The 19,738-nt window shown below is 38.8% G+C and overlaps 1 protein-coding gene across 1 annotated transcript in view; it reads left to right on the plus strand.

Moving 5' to 3' along the window:
* Nucleotides 1–19,738, plus strand: part of LOC149800339 (uncharacterized) — a 52,684-nt gene that overhangs the window by 13,035 nt on the left and 19,911 nt on the right. Inside the window, exon 11 of the mRNA XM_089958391.1 lies at nt 5,513–5,710. Coding sequence (XP_089814517.1) covers nt 5,513–5,710 — 198 coding nt within the window. The remainder of the gene's footprint in view (nt 1–5,512; nt 5,711–19,738) is intronic.

Consider the following 19,738-nt stretch of genomic DNA (forward strand, 5'->3'; position numbering starts at 1 on the left):
CGCTCGACAGCGCAGCTGTTAACAAATATGATCCAGGAATTACATCAAGTTTATATTTGGAGTCAGGTCAGATATAGTCCTTAATGTCGCATCTGGTTATGCCGCTTATTCGTGACAAGAATGGATTTGAAATGATAACACCGTGGATTCACATGGGTGCCAGTACAATCCTGTATCTTAACGACACCAGCGTTGTCATTGACAAACCTGACAAAGTTATTGACAATATTATACTGAAGTTGGACAAAATACACAAATGCAAGATCATGATGGACTATCGAAAGACGTGCGAAAGTCGAGCTACCTCCCTCTCTTCAAACTAACTACTTCATGGATCCATTTATATACCAGCACCTGAATCGATTCAGCCAAGGTCAGTGATAACGGTAAAGAATAACGAACACATCTTTTTGAGTGGGTGATTTTGACAACGTTATATCCATCTACTGATCGCCAAGACATGCTTATTTAATACAAGAAGCACTTGGGTGAACTCAACTTTAGTAGTCTCGCATTTATTGCGCAGGTTTATAAATCAGCTCTGAAATACAATTGAAACACATAACCCTAGTATCGCGATTAATATATTCAGGTACGATTAAAGACTGTATCCAATTATGCTATCGCCACATGGACAGTATGGACGAATACAGACTGCCTTGTTCCTTCTGAGTGAAATTTAAAAAAAACAGAATTGGTATCGCACAGAGCGTCAAGCTCCGTTTCCAGCCAAATAACACAAGTCACTGACCACACCCCGTGTGGATTTTGTTACACAAAAGTTAAGTGTGACGGGCAAACTGAGCCACCAAGGTTGCGTCGTGGTAAGCACAAGGTTGAGGTGTATCTTAAATTGGTCGAGGTTACACCGAAATGGATTCAACAACAGCTCTATTCACCCGCAGTCTTGATTATTACCGAAGATAATATTCATGAGATTTTAGCAGCCACTAATCAGTGAAAAAGATTTTAAGTCCAGTTATGCCAAAGTCACATCACTGGCGCATACAGACGTGCTGTATGCAATCTATAGTTGAGAATTTACCCAAGCAAAGCAAAAATACCTGAAGTGTTTCATAACTCGTGTGACTATGATGGCCACTTAATAAAGGAAGCATCATCAAAGTCACCAAAAAGCCTAACCCCCAGCAACATGAAAAAACTACATGAAATGTTTACTCGAACAATTACAGTTGATCAGTTCATCAGAATTTATGAATTTATCATTGGAAAAGTTATCGAGTAATCTAATGGCGGATAACTTGGCAGTCACTAGTCGACACTATCCAAATAACACCGGCACTTTATAGAGGAAAGGTGTGTATCCGTACGAGTACACGAGTGACTGGGACAAATGTGCTGAAACATAGATGCCACCGAACGAAGTATTTTATTCATCAAAATAAAGTAAAGGCATCACAGGAAAAGAATACGAGCCCTCAACAAAGTTTAGTCAGCATTTGAGTGCAAAAAGCTCGGCGACTATCACGATCTCTATCTACACACTGATGTGCTGTTGCTCGCTGATTTGTTTTGGAGAAAATTCATGATACTATCATTCACTTGTACATGCTCGATCCAGCACATTACTTAACGTCACCGGGAATGTCTTGTTGTCCAAAACCAAAAAAGCATATCTTTTTCGAGCGCTATCTTTGTGGCAGATATGAGCGCCAACAATCCATACGTGGACTTATATTACTCGGCTGACTCAAACAGTTCCATCGTATATCTAACATGAAATAACCTGTCCACATATACAATGATCACACCATCAGCATCTACTAATGTTACTTCTTTGAATTTGATCTGGAATAGCCTGAAAGTTTACAAATAGTGCACAACGATTATTCGCTGGTCCCAGAAGCGTTGTCGGTGCCAGTTACTGAAATACCTCCGTGTAAGTTCTCGATCATTGATGAGGCTGGACATAAATACATTGAATGCAAGAAACTAATATAAAATCTTAGGAAGAAAACCAAGTACGCACTGCACTTGAGAAACTTCCAGTTACGTATGCCACTGCGTGTGCTTGACAAAAGATCCATCGTGTGGTTGAATTTCACCAGCATGCTTTGTTGCGTCTGTATATCCATATGAATACGGATCGGAAAACTAAAGCAACTAATGAGTTTAAGAAGGATCTTGTCAAGAGTATGAACAAAACCACGGAGAATCTGTGCAAGCGAATTCAGTTCGATCTTGTACGCGATAGTGAACACAACAAACTTCGAAGGCTCATCGCTGGCACAACATTTGAATCCAGATAGATCTCTGCTGGTGGATTTGTTGCCTACCACATTATAAAACCGAAATTTAGCTAACAAAATTAATTACTTTGGTTCCTAAATTTTGGACTTGTCGAAGCTAAGCTACTCATGTACGACTTTTGCTATGATATAATCAAACTGTTTTACCGTTTTCGGTTCAAGATGCTAAATACCGACAATGACTCGCTGTTTATGCATATCACAAGAAATGACGTGTACGCAGACATGACACAACCATGTTTCAGCGAAGAATTTGGTAACAGCGTTTGTTTTTGTAACGCCAACAAAATGACTCTATTTCAGTTCAAAAACGAATGCTTGAGCAAACCAGTTGAAGGGTACGTGGGACTGCAAACTATCCTGTATTCAGTCGTGTTTGGACAACATGTATCCGAACTTAAAAGAGAATGTTCCAAAAGTTATTTTGGAATGTCTAACAAACTGACACGATTTCTCGCACGCGATAACTATCATAGGGCGTCAGAAACCTCGCATGGGTGTATACCGAGGAACTGAATTGAGTATAACTGCGCCTGGTACCAAGTATTCGATACTCCCCGACGGAATCTCTAGCAACGCGTTTGACCCTCATGTTATTGTGAATTCTTACTATTAACAATTCCACTAGTACATCAACGTGTTAACTCAGTCCTTGGTGGGAGTTGCGCATTTGCTGGAATGACTTGCAAATCCACTCTCGCAAATGCTGGGATGGGAGGCCTCGTTGCTTGTTCATTAATAGGTCCCAGTCGAGATTGTTTGTCTTCGAGTATAAATATATTCCTATATCGTAAACACATCGACGGACCATTTCAGTTGCCCAACTTCTCATTCTCTTGGTTCGCATATATAGCGCAAAAACTGTCTCCGAGCGGTTGTAAAGATGCAGGCTGCAAAATCATTTTCTATGTAAATATGACTGTGTTTTGTTAATCGCATCAGTTCGTTTAAGTCCAATCGTGAATGTGACTTTACTTTTTAGAATATCATTGTTTAGTGAGACTGCTATACGATCACGCGTATGTGTAGGCGTGCAATCGACCTACTTGATCACGTACACAGGAGGTATGAAAGCTAAGATTTCACTAGGTGGCCTTTTAATAAAGGACAGCTAGTTAAATTTTAGCTTTCATACCTCCTGTGACGACACAGCTAGCAATTTGTTATCCAGCACCTGATGAAAGATTTGTATTTAAGTCATGGCATCGGCGCTTTGACGTGCACGGATATGTTTGATATTCAGAGGTGTTTCACCGGTGCTTCACCAGGCTCAGGATGGTTGTTAAAACCGAGCCGTAAATCCAACCATGTACCATGCACACAGTAATGATATCCAGGAATGTATTTTCACCGCGATATTTACTCTATGGCGTTTCCATTCGTTTAGTTAATGCAGCAGTGATATCACTACCGATGTTTTGAAACCGAAACGTCTGGAACCTGAGGTTCTCACAAACTTATTTGCTCCACGTCGTACGCGAGTTCAAATAGTAGTTGCTCGTCCATTACTTCAGTTGGATTTGTGGTACGTGTTTTTGAGTGACATCGTACTCAATTTGAGACATGCTTGTATTATATACTATATGTAGTCTATAGCTCCACGTAAAAGACACTTAGCAGGTGCTTTCATCGCCACTGAGTTTTTTGCACAAGCAACATCTAAACCATACAGGTGTCGTGATATAATTTCAATATGATTTTACGATGCCTAAGTTGGATCAGTTGTAAATGATTGTGCCATCGTCTGATGACCATCTGTGTTTTTTATGTTTTAGAAGACTTTTAAGAAAGCTTTGAGGGAAAGAGTGGCAACGTTATTATTGATTTATTTTACCATCGATGCTGCGGCTATCATAAAACCGACACAGGTCAACAGAAGATGTTATTACATGCTTGAGAAACAAGCCATCATTTAATCACTTCAGTCATCCATTTAAAAGTCAATGATGCAAACACTAAAGGAACATTTTCTTGATGATGGTCGCCAGTGGATCATTGAATACCCCATCAGTGCAAGTGTTTCGATCCAGCTACTGGATAATTGAACCATAACAAAACATAAGGGACCCATGGATCATGCGAGCATATAAGGAATATACAGGGTTTAAAATAAACTCTGGTGAGAGGTTTGATCAATATAATGATATACATAGTTTAGTTAAAGATGGAAAGGTTATTGAAAGAAGAAAAATATCAGCCATCGAAACTTGGATACAAGAAGAATATTCGAAACAAGTAGCTGCACTTCAAACAAAGCGTGTATCTCCACCTGAAGAACAAGATAAACAGGCTGTATCTAAATTTAGAATAGCGGAAGGACAATCATAGTGGATAGACAAAGGGATATAACAGTTTCGCAAAACATCCGTTACCAAAACCTACACCAACCAAACAAGGAGAAGGTCTTGGTGGACTGTGTAACCCACTGGCATTGCAGATCGATTGGAAACACTTGCGTTATTAATTTGTGCGGGCAACAACGAACTGGAAGTCATTAATAAGGTCACATTGATTGCCAGCGACTGATCACCAAGGACACCATGAACAGAAATACAAATCTTGGATTACTAATGTTGATCATCTACTGGTTGCGCATAGCGTACAGTTCGCCTATCAAGTCATGGAGGTAATAGTTGTGGCGTGTATCAAGGCCCAAAAGGGTAAAATGGGCAAAACCAATATAATGACACTACGACTTACCACATTTAAAATAGCCGTTTTCGTAAAGTTTTGGTGCTTCAGGTGTCTACAAATGAGCGATACTAATTAAAGATATTCAATAATAATGAATATTTTTTAAATGCATCTTTGGAAATTATTAGCAGATATTTCATTCGTAGGAGAAAATGTATTATTTATTTATGATTGATAAGATAGTGATGAAACACAACCACTTACACAGATACGCAGATAAATATTACATCTAAAAGAACGAAACCACATAGCAATTCGGTTACTTGACTGAGCGTACAAAGTTACTGTGTATTTGTTGCTACTAAAATTTCAAATTTGCTTACTTTTTGCAGGTATTAGATCTGAGTAATTTGGCACACTTAATTATAAAAATCCATTAGTATGCATACATATAACTTAGGGACACTAAGCTGTTACTCTGTATTGTGCCAAACTTTCAGCAATACTCTCATTGGGGAACAGAGCTACGATTGATACTGAACATATACATCTGTGTACAATGCATTTGAAAGAGGAAATTCATTCGTTTATACCTTCATATTTTTCAGCAAGTAGAAGAGTCTTTACAAAGCAAGATTAGTTCTGACGAATTCAGCTACTGTCAAGATTACATTGCAGAGTGCACTAAGGTTTGCTGGCTGATGTGCATAAAATCCCCACCCATGTACATTTCAACACAAACGACAGCCAAGTTCGACCATAGTTTGTATACAAGCTATACAAAATCTGGAACACATGTGTCTTACGTAGTCTGGCCTACTTTGTTTCAATATGAAAATGGTCCAATACTGAAAAAAGGTGTTGCACAGGGAATCAATTGCAATTAAATATTTGCCTAGATAGACATCAGAATCTTAAGAGTGGTTTCTTGAGAAAATTAATAGTGCTGACAAAATATAAAATGTTTCGGATTTTCACTTCATCAGTAGTTGAGACTTTTATCATTCCATCGGTGTGTGTTAGCACCGTTTGTAAAGTATACGGTCAGAAGACACGTGTAGAATACCGTAGTCAGCTGGACTGAACGTAAAGTGCATATAATAGCGTAACAGGCAAAGCGTGCTGATTTTCTATCAACATGCTCAATAAAAATATCTAGCATGAAAGTAAAATTTCAATTCAATGAAAAACATGTAATATACATACATAATGGAGTTTTTCGCTGCTAAACAAGTTTGCGTTAATGTTAAACATGTTCTTTCAATTTCAGCGAACTTGTTATCGCTGCTCTTTCTTGAATAAAAAGATAGTTTATTACATATTTGTGTTCTTTCAAATCTGATCAGAGTTATTCGTCACACCAAAAAATAATACTGACTATTTAGATCACAAGCAAATTGCCAAGATATCAAACTAAATGCTTCTCAAAAACCATAACATTCATTACACTACGAGAACAGCTGGTTCTCAAATCTCCAACAACATAGTAGTCATCATGCCGAAATAACCCCTTTATGGAGGGCTAACCCTACGCCGTTGTAAACGTAATTGTCGCCGTTGTTGCTGCGTTTTGTTGTCGTCGCCCCCTCTGCTGCTTGCGTGTGTCCTTTTTTGAAAACCAATGTGAGAAAAAAAAACACTCACGTGTCTGTTGTTATAAATTAAAAATTTAAGTTAACAATAATGGCCGACATTGGAGAAGCACATTCCGCTAGATTAGCTCGAGAGCGACTAGAAGCAATAAAAAAAATTCTTCCTGTGAGAGATTCTGTAAGACAAAAATTACAAGCGCGGCAAGAAGCACAAGTTGAATTTGCAACAGGCGCAGAACATTTATTTAAACCCGTTACAACAGTTACTGAAAAAGCTGCGGCAGTCACTGAAAGAGCTTTACTGGGAGATCCTAAGGACGAAACGAAAGGTATTCTTCCAGTACTAAAACAAACTGTCGCGCAGACTGAAAAAATAGCAGCGAGAACTAAAAAAACAAAAACACTTTTACGAGGCCTTCCAACTGACATAGCTGCAGCTCAACCCGGTGAAGAAATACTTGAAGACATTGAACAAATTCGTGCTGAACTCGCGTCTAAACCAATAAAGGAAAATATTGGACTAATTGCAAAATTTAAGAAGAATTTTATTGAAGATATTAGAAATACTAAAAGAAAAGAATTGCCTGAAAAAATATTAATTAGTATATTTGATAAACCTAATATCTTAAAATCCGGTTCTGAAAAAGTAACTGATGATAATCTTATTAAGTAGATATATCGCATATATGAAAACAAAAAACAAGCTAGAGATGATGATTTAAATTAAAGAGTTATTGATGAAGAAGTAAAAAGACTTTATAAAAGGAAAATAGAACAACTAAAACCCCAGCAGGAACCTTCATATCAACTTCCTCCACCTCTGCAACAGATAGAACAACAACAGTCTTCTTCGCCGGAACTTAAAAAAGAGGAGTTTCTTAAAAAAGCAAGATCCTTATTTAAGAAAAGTACAACAGAAGAAGGAGCAACTGGTAGTGGTTTGGGAATTACTTGTCCTGATAATATCATTAATGATGTATTACGGTTAGAAGTTCTTATAGGAGGAGCGCGGGCTGGAAATAACTCGCCAGAAATAATTAATGAAGCGGCTGATATCTGTCAGCGATTATTTCAAGGTGGTATCATGGATGCTCACATTTATCGAGAACTTATTGATGAACCTGTTGACAGCGACTAGTTAGATAAATAACTAATTAAATAAAATGATCGTATACAATTCTTATCGTAGACCAGTTATGGTCAGGGTTGTAAATTCACGAGTACCCGTATACAGGATGACTTATGGAAATGGACTTGGTGATGTTGTTCGGGGTTTATTCGCGAGGATGGCTCCTAAAGCAATACCGATGGCAAAACAATTATCAATGAAGGCTATTGACGATAATAAAGATAAAGCTACTGGCGCTGTTGGTAACGCTGCCGGTAAAGCATTCTTGGCAATCAAGGACAGACTAGTACGATTAATACGCAAACCTCAAAGGGGTTCGTCACCGGTAAAATTACTAGCCACTGCAGACATGCCCGCAAATGTTAGTAAAGTAATAAATGAAACCGTAAATCAAAAACTGGCAGCGCTGATAAATACTAAACAAATAAACACAAGTTTGGTGGCGGGAAGTGGTCTTCGTTTTAGACGATAACTTCTATAATAAAATGTTTAAACGGGAATCTGACCCAGCATTCGACATAGATGAACCGGTTCTTAAAAATGAATCAGTGTGTGATTATCAGTATTATTCTTATGACGCACGAAACCCAAATCAACGAGGACGAATTGAATTACAGGTTCAAGATACAAGTAGATATTTCTTGCCCGCTGAAGCATTTATTGAAGTGGAAGGCGAAATTATAAAAACAGATGATACAGTAAACGGGGATGATGTTAAAATCCGTTTTGTCAATAACGGAATTATGGCCTTGTTTAGTAGCGCCATATATATGATTGATAGAAAAAATATCGAATCGATTCAGAATGATGTCGATGTTGCTACAACAATAATTGGTCTAGCGAGATATTCTGTTGATTATACAAGATCAGCTGGTCCATCAATGATGTTTGCCAAGGACACTTCTGATCATCCTAACAGTGATCAGTACAATATTAGAAAACCAAGAAATAATGCCAATAACGCTGACGCTGATGTGTGGCCGGTGGTTCATGGTGCTAATGCAGAATTTAATTTAGGTTTCGCTTCACGTAGATTAATGTTGAGCGCTGGTCGTAGAAATTTTTCATGTGCCATTCCGCTGTCGCATATCTTTGGATTTCGTAGAGATGTCAGAAAGGTAACTTTTGGAGCAAAACATAATGCCGTGCTTGTTAGAAAAAATGACGATAATGATGCTTTATGGCGACCCCTAGGTGACGCTGGTAAGGTAGAAATAAAAAAAACTATCACTGTGGATGCCGGTAATGACTCCTGCAATTACTGAAGAACAGCGACTGCTTTCAAGGTGGTAAATTGTTGTTATCGTGGCTTACAACAACCACAGATATTATTCAGAGTAATAATAATGACTTATTTACATGGTATATAGCATCACAGCAGGGAGTTTCTGCACCGCGATATATTTTCGTTGCTCTTCAAGATGTTACACGAATAAACTCACAAACACGGAGTCACATGATATTTGATCAACTTGGTATCACTGATGTTTCTCTGAGAATAAACGGACATCAAGAACCGTCTGAGAACATACTGTTAAATTTTGATAATAATCATGTTGCACGTGCATATCAACGATTGACGAAATATCTAGCGTGATCTAAATATTGATACTGGTTTGCAAATATCACAATTGGATTTTATATCTCATTATCTAATCTATTACTTCTCACTAGAGCATCTTGATTTAACTAGACAGTCTGTTGTTGATATACACTTTCGGGCTACCGTGAATAGAGGGGCTATAGCTAATTACAGAGCAATCGCTGTTATACTTTCTGATAAAGCAATATCACTTGAAGGTGCTGGCGGCCGAATGAGATTCGTTGATGCACCAGTGGAAAACATGTAGACAATTAGATCAATCACGTTAATTATAAAAATGTCATATAGTCACGTTAATGTCACTCTTACTCATGGTCAGATGAAAAAATTACAATCGAAAAACGCGAGCACATGTGGGGCAACGATAACACTAAAAAATGATCAGATTACTGGCGGTCCAAACAAGCTATCGCTGACTAAAACACAACTTAATCATTTCAATAAAGTAAAACAAGCAAAAACTGGAGTTCGACTTGATTTTGCTCTAAAAGCCATCAAAGATATGGTTAAAACCGGTGGTATATTTCCTCTTCTTGCCGCGATATCAGCACTGATAGCTGCTGCCGCCCCAGCTGTCGCAAATGCAGCCGCGTTAGGAGCTGTTGAAACCGCTGCTGGAATGGCATTAAAAAAGGCGACTGGAAAAGGATACAAAAAATGGATGGGGTCTAAGACTTCCAGGAACTCCACCTTCATGGTATCCAAAAGGGTTTTAACACCGATGTCAAATTTTGATTTGCTCGATGCTGTTAAACAATTAAATATAAAATTTTTAGAGGCGTCTTTATGAGAAATCAGCTACCACGACAACCGAATAATCCAGAAACCGGAATTATTAATCTCGATAACAGCGATGGTCCAGGAACTCACTGGGTTGCTTACGCGATCGATCCACTTGGAATCATCTATTTTGATTCGTATGGGTTAGCACCGCCAGTTGAATTTCTAAAATATGCAAAAGACATCCTCCTGTCCTTGACAGGGTCAAAAGTTTGGTACTCAACGCTACCAACACAAACACTAACTGATCCTCCGATATGTGGTCGTGAAGTATTAAATGTTCTCGATGCGATATCAGCGTCAACCAAACCACCTCATAAAGTCGTGCACGAGTATACCACGGGTCGATTTAAACAGTTTCCTATCAAATAATGGTTGATATTTACGGAAGATCTCTTCTCAACAGAAAAGTGAAGCGCGCTGATATAGATTTATCAAAATATGCGACCAAAGATGAAATCGATAATCTTTTAAGTCTGACTGGGATAGACCCAGATGAGGTTGTTATTTTTCAGGACCAACACGGAAAACTAAAAACCAGTGATATCAAATGGCATGAAATGATTCGTAGGGTTATTGGAGCCACTCCGGGTAACATCCCTAACTTCAATGACATCGGAAAAATCAGAGATTCGCTGATATCAATTGCGGCGTTGCGAGATGATATGCAGAAGGTTGCAGTAAAAAAGATCGGTGATACAATAACAGGTGAACTCAGCATGAACGGCAACAAAATAACTGTGTTAAGAGATCCAACATCCCCGGAAGATGCCGCAAACAAACAATATGTTGACGCCATTGACGGTAAACTAACCACGTTGCGGGCCGAGTATGCTGTTCATGTAAACGCGTTTGCAAGACTTCGTAGAAACTTTCAAAAAACTAATGAAACCGCAGAGGAATTCTTTGGTACTCCGCACACCGCTGACATAAAACTTTCTGATATCAAGACCAACATTGACACCATCAAACAAACACAGCAAGATATCGTAAGTGGGATTCCTGAGATCGTTAATAAAACCAGTTTGATTAAAATCCCATCTGGAGTAACTGCCAGGCATATTACCAACATAATATACACAGTACCATCTGGATTCGCAACATGGTCTAAACAAAATAATACTATCAAATATACCGCAGCAGTTGCTGGAGTGTATAGACTGTCTGTGTTCAGTGCTGCTAAATTTGAAATCTTCACAACGTATCCCTGGAGACATTCCACCGATAAGTTTTCCGGGGTTGTAACTATCATATTAAATAGCGGAACCGAAGAAACATTTATATTGGAATCCGCCGACAAGAAATTAACCGCAACATCTTACTGGTGGTGTTTGGAATTCGTAGGTGAAACGCCTCAATTGGTTACTGCGTAAAATAATAAAATGGCATTAATGGCGGCATCAACGGATGCGCAACAATACAGATATGATCAAGTACGCGAATGGCAGTCAGAGTTAAAAAATACTACTAACGAATGTACAGCAAAGGTAAAAAAAAATACAAGCGGCGTGTAATCATCCTAGACACAATAGTGTATTCAGTGTCCGCATTAGTTGCATCCACAGGAGTATTATTATCAGCGCTAACACCAGTGACAACTGCAATCGCGGTCACAATTACAGTTTCAACATCAACGACAATTGCAGGCGTTGCTAATAATGTCAAGGTGATTTTTTTATCTTGACTCAGTCTTACAGAGCCTTTCTAAGGCTTCTCGGCATCCTCGTGACAGAGTCAATGGCCGCATTCTTTTTGACCCATGTGACGCAGAGCTTTCTGCATCCACCGTTACTGTTTATTTTTGGGGGTTCCAAAGCGAAAGTGAAACTGTCTGTGTACATACCCCCCAAATCGAAATCCCAGGGGTGAAAAACATACCGCCACGATTCGACGTGGAGGAGATATGTACACATGGCCCCTACTGGAGCCCCCATTTTATTATAAACCCCAAATGGGCACCGTCGACAGTATGTCCGTGACGAGATTCGAACATGGCATATGATAAAGTCGGGACGAGAGTCAAACGCTTTACCACTTTCTAATCTGATAATACAGGGTTTAAAAATTATCATATAGGTAACTACTGACAGACAGTTAACAAGTTCTAAAACATTACTGCTGAATTTAAATTATGAACTGGATTTTAAACACTGAATTTAAATTTAATCTAAACACAGAATTTGAAAAATACCTGTACTCACAAAAGCGGAAGTGTTATAGACTGCGACGCAATTGTAAAAAAAATAATTGTAAACCGCTCTGGATTTTGCACAATCTCAAGGAGTGTTGCGCAGTCACCTTGACTAGGGAGAGGAAACTAATTGCATGAGATATACTTGACGGAGTTATCTCCCATTTACATTAAAAACTTCAGGATTTTAGTGAAGTACCTAACAATAATGAAAAACAATCTTTTGTCCACATGTTTTTGAGAGGGCAGATTTGTATCTTTTTTCTGCGACTTTTTGTACTGAACGCTGGTCAATACCGAAATACTTGCCAGCCGCGGACATTGACTGAAATATTTTCTCTTCACGGGCACTAATATTGAAAGATCTGATAGTTTTCCTTGTAACACTCTTAAATTTACCAGTTCCTCCTCGTGCAGAATTCTCACTCTGCGTGATAGATTGTAGGTTAGATAATTTATTATTAAGTGTTGGTCCATCAATGTGATCAATTACAAGACCGACTTCGATCTCTCCGTTAAATACCTCAAACACGAACCTGTGATTATAATAGGTTTTATCCCCAGCAACAGTAAATCTAAGATAACCAGAATTATTAACGACACCAACTGGTTTTTTCTCCCTGCAATTTCTGACTATTCCCTCACGATTCGCTTCGTAATTCTTGATGATAGGATGTGGGACAAATTCTTGGCTCATTTATATAATAAAGTATTTGTCTAATTTATAATTTGTCTGAAAACTTAGTTATATAATTGCGCTCACATTTTAGCGCAACGTCATTTTTTTTTTGTTATAATATCGCTTAAGTTCACTGTATTTTTTTCCTACGCAACTTGCACATAACTGTGTTTTATCCCTGACCCCAACACCACATCGCAGGCAGGGTATTGGTCCTAAACTCCCCCTTCGGACGCTTTGGGAATTCGTTTCTGCAGGATTTATTACAAACAGTTACAGATCCAACTTGAAGCCACTTGCCCTGATTCATTATATATATAATATTTCTTATTTAAATGTTTGTCTTAAATATTACATGGAGGAGTTTGAAAGATTATCTGCAATCGGCACCGGGAAAGCTTCTAGATTCGATCTTGACACAGTAACCCCTGACTCGCGGAGACGGGCCCTGACTGATCTGTTTGATATTATCAGAAATGCCAAGAAAGAATTTCGTAATGACGGCGCATCTCACGTATGGTCCACATTTAAAATCATATGCGACATTGACAAAGTCAATGTTGACTCTGTCAAGGACGCTACAATGAATGATGCACGAGCGAAAACAATTTTTGATTATCTAAATCAGAAATGTTTTTTCCAGAATAAAATTTGTTGTGCAAGTAGATTCCGATACGTGGATTATCCGTGACAAAAATGACCCTGTCCTTCTGATGGAAAAATCTTTCTGTTAAGTAAAGATTCCAAACCAGGAATGTTGACTGGGATTGATAAACCATATTACGCTCGAGCATATCCTGTGACCGCGGTCATTTACGGAATCTTTCCGATAAAAACACCAAAAATCAATAAACTCGCCCCGATGAGATTCTCAAAGCTAAATTGTGTAGCCGAGCAAGTAATGGAACATTTCAAAAATGCGATGCGCGGAAACGGTCTAACTGATTTAAGACGTTCCAAGATAGCAGCGTGGGCTGAAAAGGTCAAGGACACAGGAGCATCAATAAACGATGTTGCCGAGCTAGAAAAAGTATTAAGATTTCCCATAACCGTAACAACGATAACAGAGGAAGTATTATACAAATCGAAATATAATCGGAACGGAGCTCCAATAAATATCATTGATCATAACGCTCACGTTTGGACTAACGCAGTTACGATACTTCTGAGGGATCGTGTTGTGAAATATTATTCGGGAAATATATTTGATTTTATTAAACATATAAGCAAACCCGACCCTGTGTCGGTGTGGTTGTTTAAAAGTTCCGAAGATGGCGAGTATGATCAATTTGTAAGATCTAACGGTGAATGATACCGGACGGAATCTCTGCAACAACAAATGAAAAAACTCGCAGAGAAATATTCAGAAAACACTGAGCAGTTATTAGCTAATTGTTTTACAGTTCCAAGTGTTGCCGCTCACGCCGCCAGAGAAAGAAATATATGGAGACCAACCCGAAGTGAATTTCTTGAAGATATACAATTGAGTTTTGTCGAGTATGGACACGGCGGTTTGTGGAATACTAAGTATAATACCAGCGAGATGATATCCGTGGATATGATTGCGTGTTATCCGGGAAGCTTTCTCGGGATGGGCGAGTGCAGCGAATACTTTAAAAGATTTGGACATCCCACGAATTCGATGACGCGAGTTGCTATAAACGGTCCTTTACCCGATTTTCCCCTGACAGGATTTGCTCGTGTGACGTCGTTTGAGTTCGCGGAAAAGCTTCATCCGTGCTGTTATGTTTGGTTTGGCAGACACTTTAGTGAAAAGCGCTGGACACCAATAGTGTTGTTGGGATATATGCTCGACAGCCGAATACTGGTATCGTTGACAGTCAGTGAAGCAATCATATAATATCGACCGCGGACTTTGGTTTGGTTACCGACACCGGAGCGTATCAGTCTCGATGAAGTCATTGAAGAATATGCACAAGAGAGTCCAAATACTCCCATAGATGTCATTATTAAAGAAGCTCCTAAAGTTCTTAAGATTAAACTCAGCAATAGTGAAAAAACAGCAAAAGATCTTGGTAGAAGAATAATCGGTAAATTTACTCAAGGTGGTGCATATGATCATAAACTAGATCACACTCGATTGATTATGGATGATGCTGAATTAAATTTTATAATTGCTGATGCCGCTGCGAGAAATATATTTTGTAACCGGGAGGACGCTTTCTTGTCCGACGGAACACGGTTAGGCACAATTGTAAGTTATATTAATGGAGAATCACCTCAATACACACATTTAAGATCTTCAATGCTGGCTTATGTTTCTATACATTTGCTATCAATGATAACTCGATTTCCCGACACTACAGTTAGAGTTGCAAGGGATTCATTTTATATCAGTAAAAGATATTCTGAATCACTGGCTGTAAGCAATGATGAATAATGGAGTTCGTGGAGAATAAAAAAGGAAATGTTACATGGATATTGTGAATCCGCTGATGTGGCTATGAAAGATAATTATTGTAAATCAGAATTATCAGAAATATCTTCTGCACCATCTTTGAATGATCCAATCACTAGACACAAAACCGTTTATTTGAACGGACCGGGTGGGTCTGGTAAGAGAACTCGAGCGATTGAATTATTTCGAAATTCAGATATGATTGTATTAACACCTACACACAGACTTGCCATTGAGATGAAACAACGAGGAGTCAATTCTTGTACTTATCACAGCTTTTTCAAATACAGCCGTGGTGTATGGACTCCAGATCGAATGGGAACAAAATATATTCCGTGGAGTATTATTTGGGATGAAATAAGCACAGTGTCGTTAGATATATTAAAATTGTTCCTGGATTGGCTGCTAACAGAAAATACTGCAGTCGTTATGTGCGGCGACCTCGGTCAGCCACCACCTTTTGTTGGTCCATCTCCGCATTTGTGGTTAAAAGGTTTTGTTGATTATTATGAAGAAGTGTCTGATGATCATAGAGCACTTGATGCAGCGTTGAAGGAATTTAAAACATTAATCAGGTTACAACCAAATAAAATTCAATGTGAAATCATGCGCGAGATGATTCCTGAAACTTCAATGAACGACTTTTGGAAAACGTGGAGACCAAACGATTTGATAGTGGCAAGTAGAAAGATAGTCAGAGACACACTTCAACATCAGTTATTTCAATTACAACAAGAAAAGTTTCCAATGTTGCCAGTGCCATTGTGTTATAGACCAGCTGATACACGACTACAGAATATAGATGTTGATATTCCTGGGAACTTGACAGAGTCAAGGAAACAGAATTTAGTATTGAATGATATTGTCACATTGATGTCAGTGTTGTTGAAGATGTACTAAAAATGAACAAATCCCCGTGGACGCTAGGATAAGCAATGACGATACATTCATCTCAAGGACTAACTATCAGTGATACAACTGTTTGGATCGTTGATGATCGTGTGGTCAAACTTAGTTTACTTATCTGTGTCCAGAGTCAGAAGAATATCTCAACTGCGAAGAATTGTCTTGGAAGAGTCAATGGCTTATGAAATTAATAATGAAAACAACAGTGACATAATAAGAAAAAAAACTCGCCGGTTACAAACAGAGTGACAAAAAAAAATAATCGCGATTTCGACCTCGATGTTGAATTTATCATGACACTGAAACAACAGCAGAATAATCACTGTGCGAGCTGTAATTGCATAATGTTGTGATGTAATAAAAACCCAAGACAATTCACCGTAGACAGAAAAGATAATAGTCGCGGTCATACACGACAAAATGTGATACTGACCTGTCTTGAGTGTAATCGAAGTCGTGGTGCTGGCACCCTTGGTGCTAGTTAAGTGATTTGGGCGGTAATTGTGTGTCCTCGGGAATTACTTGTAATTGTTCACGTGTGAATCCACGTTGAGGAGCAGTCGAATCCAGCCTGTAGATTGCTGGTCTACCAGTGGATCTAGTTATGCTAGATATCTTGTGTGTGGTGATGCTCCAGATAGGATCAGTCGCTCTTCGTTTACCTTTTTCAAGTTCACCTGGTTCATATAAATATCTCACAGTGACATTGCCCAGTATTGGCTGTGCTGAAAAACCACGTCGTTGTACAGGTATATGTTTTTTGGTAATTGCGTTAATAGGTTTTATGTTGGTTGTCCGAGTTATTTCATTATTTAATGCAGTTATCACGCTTGGTAATCTTGCAACCCATTCGCGCGATCTCTTGTCCTGAATGAATTATTTCGCGTACTGATATCAAAATAACCGCTCAGCAAGCGTTCGATTAAATCGCTCAACAATTGCCTGATCACGGTGAATTACGGTATGGCCTCGTTTGATGGTGACGTTGTGTTGCTTCATCAGCAATGATACTGCACCCTGAAATTCTCTGCCAGGGTCAACTTGTAATAGATTTGGCCATCGCAGACCACCTCGTTGATAAATTCGTTCAAACGCAGAAGCAACCTCAGATGCTGTTTTAGTCGCTAACGGTTCCGCATCTTTGTATCTACTTGCAACATCAACTACAGTTAACGCGTACTTGTATGTTTTGCGACGAATGGTATCATGTGGTAGAAATAATATATCATCTTGGTGAACTTCATTTGGCACACTAACATCAAAATGTGCAAAATTAATTTTTCTAGGACGCGGTAGATAAATTTACCATATTGCTTGTTTGGATAACCAATCTGCTGCAGTATCACGTGTGACTTTTGCTGCACTGGCAAGTTTACTAATTGCTGCGCTACCTCTCCAGTATCCTCTTGGGGGATAATAAATCGACTCCATTATAATTAATTACCAGCGCCTAATACAAGCTTAGATTTCATTGCAGATTTTATTAACCAGCTAGCTAACTTTTCTTTGAAAGATTTATCAGTGATGGCATTTAACGCGTGAATTAATTTCACATCCGCGAGATGCCTATCTTGTAGATCCTTACTTCGGTAAGCTACATCATGGACATGGCATGCTTTATCGATAGCATTTATCGGATATTCACCTGGATTGGGCTGATTTAAGGCATCAAGCCTGATATCAAGTCTGGTTCCAGGACCACAGTAATTATATCCTGGGAGATGTTTTTCTCCGGGATATTTCGCCCACGGAGTTCCTGGTAATTTTCCTAACTTGGCGGCAATATCACCTCCTCGTTTTTTTTTTTTACTTGATGCTGGCTTTGATATGGGAATAAATTGAAACATTTTTGTACCGCATCGCTCACCCTTGCCCGAAACCGCAGATCTGTTATTTTTTGTTGTAACAGTTGTTAGATCACTTGTTGGGGTACGTGCTCTACATTTCACACAATATAAATCCATATTTATATTATATTTCTAATGGAGATCACTGACTTTTCTGCTACAAGGAAACGAGAACCAGTTAAGCATCACGCAGCACTACCAAATTCTGTTCGTATGATTATAATTGGCCCATCTGGGAGTGGTAAGACGCAGTTGTTGTTAAATTTAATAATGAAATAGATGAAGTGGGACAAATTGTATTTGGTAGCTCCATCCGTAGAGAATCAACGTTGTTATAACGTGTTAAAAGATTTTAATGAAAACGCAAAATCGGTAACCGGTGAGGATATTATTGAGTTTATCACGGACATTGATGAAGCTCCGTCCGTAGATGATATCGATGGGAGTATTAACAATTTATTTGTGTACGATGACGTAATGTTGGATAAACAAGCAAATCCTGACAGGATATTTTCCAGAGGTAGACACAAAAACACTGATGTGATTTATGTAACCCAACGATATACTCAAATTCCTAAAGTGATTAGGGATAACTGTAATATTCTTGCTGTGTTCAACGGAGTTGACACACACACGTTGCAAAATATACATCAGACTTGGTGCAACGGCGACATGGACATAATTAAGTTTAGAAATTTATTTAGTCATGCTCAATCAACCCCGCACGGATTTATAACAATAAATTTACATGATCCTCGAACACGGTATCGAGTCGGGTTAGATAAAATTTTTGGATAAATTGGTTTCATAGACAGCAGCAGAGAGGGCGACGACAACAAAACGCAGCAACAACGGCGACAATTACGTTTACAACGGCGTAGGGTTAGCCCTCCATAAAGGGGTTATTTCGGCATTTGGAGGTTTCCTAAACGTTGTAGGGTTCACCCCCTCTGCTGCTACTAGATATTTCGTTAGTCATCAATATACACCAATGCAGTGAAAGTTTCTCAATAGATGGATATCTGTCTATCAAAGTCGCACTTCATATTTGGCGCAAATCTGTCTGTCTGTCTGTCTCTCTCTCTCTCTCTCACACACGTATAGTTACGAATAAAAGAGAAATTAGTTTTATTACTGTTTCCTTTATGGGGACCCGAGATACGCATCATTGTCATCTCACCTCTGTCTGCGTGGGTTCGAGTCTCGGGTTCGGCCAAAGTGGGTATGTGATAAAGCTTGCCAGTTGCTTCGTGTGGGTCGGTGTTTCTTTCCGGGTTTTTCCTGGGTTCTTCCTCCACCATTTATACTGGCCGCCATGTATACCTGAATTTTGGGATGAACAAACGGCGTTAATTTCTAGAACAATAATAACAACAACTTTCCTTTATTCCTAATACTTATTTCCAGGAATGTGCTGAAATGATGCTTCTATAGTGCCAAATAACTTTGGTCAAATAATAGTTAGCAGTCCCTTTTGTCCCATCCTGTGTGAAATATAGCTTTATCTATTGTCCCATCCTGTGTGAAATATAGCTTTATCTACTATCAGTCCGGTAAGCAAGCTTTCACTAAAGTGACCTACGGTACGAATACAATAGGATGTGTCAGTTTCAAGCGTACGTTAATTGTAGTAATTGTTCACCGATACCAGTCCTTCTATATTTTATCTTTAACAAAATGTTTGAGAT

Source organism: Sinohyriopsis cumingii, chromosome 5, assembly GCF_028554795.1.
Source record: "Sinohyriopsis cumingii isolate HCF-2022 chromosome 5, ASM2855479v2, whole genome shotgun sequence".
In the NCBI taxonomy this organism is placed as follows: domain Eukaryota; kingdom Metazoa; phylum Mollusca; class Bivalvia; order Unionida; family Unionidae; genus Sinohyriopsis; species Sinohyriopsis cumingii.